This window comes from Podarcis filfolensis, assembly GCF_964270895.1.
Source record: "Podarcis filfolensis genome assembly, chromosome: 3".
Taxonomy (NCBI): Eukaryota; Metazoa; Chordata; class Lepidosauria; order Squamata; family Lacertidae; genus Podarcis; species Podarcis filfolensis.
The window spans coordinates 4,844,909-4,852,401 of record NC_139606.1 but is presented as its reverse complement, the minus strand read 5'-3'; the positions used below and the strand labels follow the sequence as shown (position 1 = coordinate 4,852,401).

Below are 7,493 nucleotides of genomic sequence, written 5' to 3'. Positions count from 1 at the left end.
ACAACTCTGTCTTACAGGCCCTGCGGAAAGAAATCAGATCCTGCCGGGCCCTGGTCTCATGAGGCAGAGCGTTCCACCAGACCGGAGCCAGAGTTGAAAAGGCCCTGGCTCTGGTTGAAGCTAATTTAACTTCCTTAGGGCCCGGGACCACTAGGGTGTTGCTAGATATGGGCCTTGAGGCTCTCTGTGAGGCATACCGGGAGAGGCGGTCCCATAGGTACGAGAGTCCTAGGCTGTGAAGGGCTTTAAAGGTCAAAACCAGCACCTTAAATCTGACCCTGTGCTCCACCGGGAGCCAGTGCACCTTGAAAAGCACTGGGTGAATATGCTCCCATGGCAGAGACCCCATGAGGAACCTCGCTGCTGCATTCTGCACCCACTGGAGTTTCTGGGACATAAAATACCGTAGATGATTCTATAACTTATTGCATAGGTACGGGGGCGCTCATTGAACTGATGTCACAGAAACTATCCATTAATAGGCACTTATGGCACATCTTCATGTTGGCATCCATTTGTCTCAGGAGACAATGGAGGAGTGTGCCCTCCATCTCTTGGAAAGTTATAGCACCTGCGGTGGCTGTAGAGACCAAAATGGGAGAGACATGTTTTATTGCAGCTGGGGCAGATGAAGGCATCCACTTTCTTCTCTCTGGGTTCCTCCCAGCACTCATTCCTCCTCTTGGCACTGCTATGGATATACAACTTGACTGTTTGTCTCCAGGCAAGGGATTCCCACAGGCAACTGATGTTGCCAGCCTTCATGTCATGTTTGCAGACATCTTTGTAACACAGTGTTGGTTTGCCAATGGGCCTGGTGCCAGAAGCCAGCTCCCTGTAGAGCATGTCCTTGGGATCCTGCAATTTTCCATTCTGTGGACATGATCCAGCACACATGTTGCCAAGAAAGGAGTGTGAACATGTTGGGAATGTGGGCTTGGGAGAACACATCTTTGTTTGAGACTGCCCTGCCAAACGGTGCCCAAAATCTTCCTGACTCAGCACACGTGGAAGGCATTGAGGCACTGCTCCTGGTAGGCATAAGTTGCCCATGACTCACTACCATAAAGCAGCATGCTCAGCACGCAAGCCTAGTAGACCATCATCATGGTATTGGACATTATTATCGCGTTCTCTCATACCCTTTGGGAGAGGAGAGCCATTGCTGTAGCTGCCTTGCCAATACGTTTGCCCAGCTCGGCATCGATGGAGAGGTTGCTGGTTATGATGGAGCCCAGGCAGATAAAATGGTCTACCACCTCAAGCATGTGGTCATCAATGCTGATGTGTGGAGTGCTGGCAATATCCTGACCCAAGATGTTGGTCTTCGTTGGGCTGAGGCTGAACCCCATGCTGGATGGGGCAAAATGGTTGATGAGACTCTGTAGAGCTTTCTTGGAGGGCGCTGTCAAGGCATAAGAACCCACAACCTAGGATGAACAGACCCCCAGTGCTCTTTGAATGGAAGAACACACTGTCTTTAGTCAAGCTGAAGGCATACGAGAGCAGCAGGGAGAAGAATGTGCCAAAGAGAGCTGGTGCGAGAACACAGCCCTGTTTCACACCACTCTTTATAGGGAAGGTGTCTGCAGAAAAGCCATAATTTTGGACAGTGCAATGCATGTTCTTGTGGAAGGACACAGTCAAAGGCAAGCTGTAGAGCTTGTACTTTTTGCCAATCAGGTGGAGCTTATAACTCATAACTGCGGCGTCCTGTGTTGTTTTTGCTGCATTAGCAGCACTGAAGTGACCTATCTGGATAGTGCATATGGAAGTCCTGGACTGCCCAGCCAAGACCCCTTTATCACATATGACTCCACAATTGTGCAGTATTCATTACTACTAAAGTTGTAGCTGGAGCCATGCAGAATTGCAGCACGAGTGCAGGGAAGATGCGTTTTCCAAGGAAAAGATCTGTGAAAGGGAGCCTGGCTCCCTTTAGAACAAATGGGCATTGCACTCCCAATGCAGCAATATCATTTGCTTGAAAGGGAGCAGCAAGTTGCTATAATCCTGCGGTTGGATGTAGGTTCAAAACGATGAAGCTGGTGGTCCCCTGAGCCTCACAACCCAGCTCAGCCAACATAATTGTTGTGGGACTAGGATGCTGCCCTGAAATCACTGGAAGAAGTGGAAGAAATAAAAGACCTATGATGTACAAAGGATGTTGAAAGTGGCAGAATTTATTTTTGCAGGGCTGAGGGGGCAATTGTCTAGTTTATATCCTTATGATGGATGCTTGTCTACGTGCTTTCATACACAGATTATGAAGGTATGACATAGATCTAGATTGCTCTTTTTTACAATAGGTAAGTTGTAATGACACAATACACTAAAAAGGGGAAAGGGGAAAAAAAGGTTCTCAGGCAAGCTTGCCGTTATCTTGTAGGCCATCTGTTTTTCATTCAAACAAATCTATTGGTCTAGATTCCCCATAACTAGGTAGGTGGTATATTAAATGCATTTCCCTTGCTGTCCCCTGGTGTACGTATGTGACATGTGACACTTTCGAGGAAGTGGTCGAGGGGAAAAAAGGGTAAATGTCAGCCACAGCTGCCCCTGAACCACAACCGAGGGCGGGAAAACTAGCGAATGGAAAAAACTGGCTTTGATTCTGAAGACAGTATAAAAGGAGACTGGGATTGCACATACGGACACGATTCAAGGTACTCAGGTGCAGAACCTCCAGTAATAGGCTCCTTGCAGCAGAAAAGAAAAGCTACTATGGCTTCTACAAGATTTCCCTCACTGGTGAGTACACTGATAATATAGATTGTCATTTACGGTGTATAGAACTCTTAGTACATTTGTGTCCAACTTGAAAAGTAGAGGCGTTTGATGTTGCATTTTAGTTCTTACGTCATCCTTCATCTTGCTTCCACATGCAGAATTTTGTTAGTGAAGCTTCAATCTCCCAACCCACTTGCTACCAAAAATTGAAGCCAATGGTTATCTAAGTCTTCTGTCTGTCTATCCATCCATCATTATAGCTTCAACAATAAGCTATATTTAATTAGCGTAATATGTGTAATAACGTAATAGATTTGGACAGTACAGTTTAAAGCATTTGGATAACAACTGTTTCCTTGAATTCATGAACTTCTTTTTCTGGAGGGATTTTCATCCTGTAGATAAGCTACCAGCAATGCTTCATAGCTATGACTGTGATCCCACCTGCTCTGGGTTAATGTTTCACATAACTGAATGCTTTTCATAATCTCATAGATCTAAAGCTACTTTTAGATTTGAAAGAGGACTGATATATAATCAATTCATTCTCAGTAGGATTTCATTGTTTTTCCCCAAGTACCACTTCCCCTAGGGTCCAATCTGCTTTCCTTGTGAATTTATTTGCTTGACTGGCACACAAATAAACATTAACAAACAGAACAACAAATAGAACAATTTTGGGAGCAAGTTTTGAAAGCAATATCTCAGATTACAGTTCAGACAACCCCAAAAACCCCAGCTTTTGCCTTACTTAATTTATATACTTCAAATATAGACTAATTAGGAAGTTAGGAATTAATAACGCATTTACTAACAGCAGCTAGAAAGGTAATAGAACTTGGATATTTAATGAATATTGACCACTGGTATAATATAGTCTGGCAAACAGCCATAATGGAAAAGCTGTTGTAAAAACTGAAGGTGGCAAGGAGAGAGAAAAAGAAGATAATTTGTTTGGCACAATATTATTAAATATACAAATGAAGCAACACATGGACGAGAAATACCTACAACATATATTGCCATAAAGTGTGGATAAGCAGGAAATGCTCTTTAGCTCATTCCTATTATTCTGAGTTTTCCAAGTCAATTTATTGAAGAAGCCACTGAACTGGTTTACTGTAATCACTGTAAAATAATACGTTTAGTATTTTACACCCCTAGTGACCCATTTTGGGGTTGTGTCATGCCTTATTATTTATAATTTTGTAAGAGAAATATATATATATATATAAAGTAAATAAATATTAACATCCTAAATGACTTGTGACAAGTGTGTGATGGTGCAGCTTTTGGCAACTTTTGCCAAAAAGATTTTGTCTTCTTTTGAAATCCGTCTATCAGTCCTGGCCTCTATCACAAACTGGCAGCCGTTCAGCCCAGCTGCAAAACTCCCAAACAAAGAGTAGTCAGGAAAGTTGCTTTTGGTGAAGGGGATTAGGCTTGATATATGTGATTTATTTATTTCTTTAAAAAGACACGTTTAGCGTATTGCCACTTCACCAGTGAGCCCCCACTGCTTGATGTTTTAGGCTTTGGAGGAAGGGTTTCAGGGTCACAGCTTTGGCTTTCAGTAAAACCTGGCACCCTTTAAGTACTTCAATATTAGCAGAATGCCTAGTATAAACTGTTTTATGCAAAAACCTATTTTATGTCAGTTTCAGATTATACCTCTGGCTAACCTGCACATGATAAAACAACTCATTTTGTATCTGTTCTCCCTTTCAGGTTGGGTTGTTGCTACTGCTGCTTTCGGCTATGAATTTAGCTTCTGGAAAAGCAGTTAAGCCTGGGAAAAACAGCGAGGAACCCAGCGAGAACTGTCCACCCCAGTCTGGAACCCAAGAGGATTTTCCTCCAAAGTCCCTGACATTTCAGGTCCACATTGGCCGCCCACAACCAGCCAGTGAGGTGCCTCAGGACATCAGGAACAGATCTGTATCTCCATGGGATTACAGGTACTGTATTGTCCTTATTCTCATTGAATCAAATGTGTTGGCTACGAAGCAGAGCATGCATAGCAAACCCACCGTGGTTCTTCAATACTTTAAAATGTCTAGGGCTGCCGCAAGAAAGGACACAATTTTGTAGCTATTGTCAAACCCAGGAGCCAGCCAGGTTTTCTGGGAAACAGACTGGAGAGAGAGGGAGAGCTGAATTGTCTCCATGAAGGGAGCAGTTTTTTCTTGCTGAGGTGTTTGGACCTTCCCCTGATCCTGCTTCTGCTACTCCCAGGTTGTGCTTCCTTGATAAATGCCAAGGCTCACCCCTATCTGGAACTGTAGCCTCGGACAGGGGCTCCTCATACAATGAGGGGCTGCTGGTTCAATTTGCCCTGCAATGGGGGAAAGTCACTCTGCACATGCCATGCTTCACATTGCTACTAATTTGTGTCTTCTTGAATGGAGCCCAACCAACCGGCACAGAGGAACTCTTTGGCAACCTGGGTACCTGTTGTGAGGGTCCTAAAGCTTAAATCACCAGAGGTGCATGGGTGCTTGGATTTTGTGCCCTTGCCCACAAAGCTTTCAGAGCCACAACTCTATAGTCTGCACCATGGTAGTTACAGACAACTGCCTTTGAAATGGAAGTTATTTGACTCTATAGCAGGCTTCCTCAACCTCGGCCCTCCAGATGTTTTTGGCCTGCAACTCCCATGATCCCTAGCTAGCAGGACCAGTGGTCAGGGATGATGGGAAATGTAGTCTCAAAACATCTGGAGGGCTGAGGTTGAGGAAGCCTGCTCTATAGTGTGGAACACAGAGCGTTTCTCTGATGGCAGAATGTTTCTGAGAACATCTTTCCCCCATGGCTGCTCCTTTTACTCCCTATGTTTACTGGTAGTAATTGGCTGCTTGGTCTATGCACAGTCCCCTTGGAGTATATCTGCTGCTCAGTTTGAGGGCACTCAGTTTGAGGTGCCCATTTACAGGTAATCATGGTAGCAGTCCCAAGTAAGAGACTCTTGATCAACGCAGTCTGTGCATGTTTCTGATCTCACATTCTTTTCGGCAGCACTTGCTTTGAGAACCTCCCGTTGGATCGCCCTCCTCTGCCTGCTTGAGACCAGGAATGGGTCTCTCTCACCTTCCCTTGCGTCACAGGGCAGGAGTAGAGAACCCTTTGCAGCCCAAGGACCTGATTTCCCTTAAGTTAGCCTTCCGGGGGATATATGCCAGGTGCAAGAGCCTCCTGCCTCCACACAGTCAGGAGTGTTCCCACCATGCAAAAGCCACAGGTTTCTAAACCCACTCACCTCTCCATCCACAATTCAGGCAAGCAAGAGGCATTCTCACATTCCAGTACTAGAGGGAAGTAAAGAGCAGAACCAGTGAGGGGGGTGGGGTGGCCTGGAGAGTCTTAAGAGACCGGAGGGCCACATTTGTACCCCCAAGGGCAGTGGCTGAGGCTCTCGACCCCCGTCATGGAAGAGGTCTGACAGCAGCAGGAACTGGCAAACTGACAGATTACATTGCATATCATGGTAATATATTATTGATATAGTAGTCAATAAGCAGCCATTTCCTTCACTTTCTGATAACTTGCAGCCTCTCTTCCTTGAAGGATTGGGATGTGTGAACCTCTGGAAGTCTCTTCCATGCGAAGAGACCCTACCTTCCCCGCTCACAGAACTTTCTACAAGCCAGCCATTCCTGCTTCTCTTTGGCCAAGAGTCTAGAGAGAAGCAAACATTTAGCTTCCCATTGTATGCAGCCAGTTTCAAGGCTCTACGGTGTTCTGATGAACTAACAGTCTCTCCCTCCTTTTGCCTCTGTATTTGCAGCACCCACGAAGATCCCAACAGGTTTCCCCATGTGATTTCGAAAGCCACCTGCCGCCATGCCTTCTGTCTGGACAGGAAAGGCAAACCAAACATAGCCCTGAATTCTGTTCCTATTCAGCAGGAGATCATGGTTCTTCGACGGAAGCAGGTTGGCTGCCAGCAGACCTTTTGGCTGGAGAAAGAAGTGATTAATGTTGGTTGCACCTGCGTCATGGCGAACACCAGAACCTATGCTAATCGAAGTGCCTGAAAGAAGCAGAGAATTGACCAATGGAGCTAAATGACCCACTCCAGGCTGATGCTTTCCGAATCCAAATCACATTCTTTGATGACTCAAAAGAGAAAGAAACTGCTATCTCAGGGATGAGCAGAAATAAAGACAACATAGAATTAGGAAAGATTTTGTGCAACTTTCTTACTAGGTGACACAACTTTAAAATGCCATTTGTTTCAAAACATTTAAGTAGGCCATGAAAATGTTGAATATATATTCCTCCTGGCCTTAGGCCATGATGACAAAATAATCTCTCCTAGCTAAAATGGCCTCTTCTCTTGACTTGCCAAAAATGTAAAAGTCCTCCCTTGTAACGAGTGTTGCATCCTTTACCCCCATGCTATTGGTCAGTCTTATTGAATTGTATGTTCTATGTCACGATATAAATGCATATGAAATGTGAAACTCATGGAGAAGCAAAGAGAAACTTGCTTCCAGCTGTATTTATAAGACCTATTTATATAACTTGTATTTATGCACCTGCAAATTATAATTCAAAAACATGAGTTATTTGTATTTATTCAGTAACTTAAACAATGAATAAAAAGACAGAAATATGGAGTTGTCTGTTCACATTTTTCGAATTGAAAACTTTCTTAGTGGTGAAATATTTAAGAGAACTGGCGAGCCAGGCCAGGGTCTGGTTTTATGCATTGTGGAGGCAGCTCAAGGCCATAGATCAGTGACTGGAGCATCTGCTTGCAG

General features: G+C 44.5%; 1 protein-coding gene across 1 annotated transcript; it reads left to right on the top strand.

The window, feature by feature from the left end:
• The first annotated feature begins 2,475 nt into the window (after positions 1-2,475).
• On the top strand, positions 2,476-7,284 carry LOC310759478 (interleukin-17F-like). The gene is made up of 3 exons (XM_083606768.1): positions 2,476-2,751; positions 4,459-4,688; positions 6,515-7,284. Exons 1-3 carry the CDS (start codon positions 2,593-2,595, stop codon positions 6,762-6,764), a joined length of 639 nt encoding a protein of 212 aa, XP_083462894.1. The 5' UTR covers positions 2,476-2,592; the 3' UTR covers positions 6,765-7,284.
• The last annotated feature ends 209 nt before the right edge of the window (positions 7,285-7,493 follow it).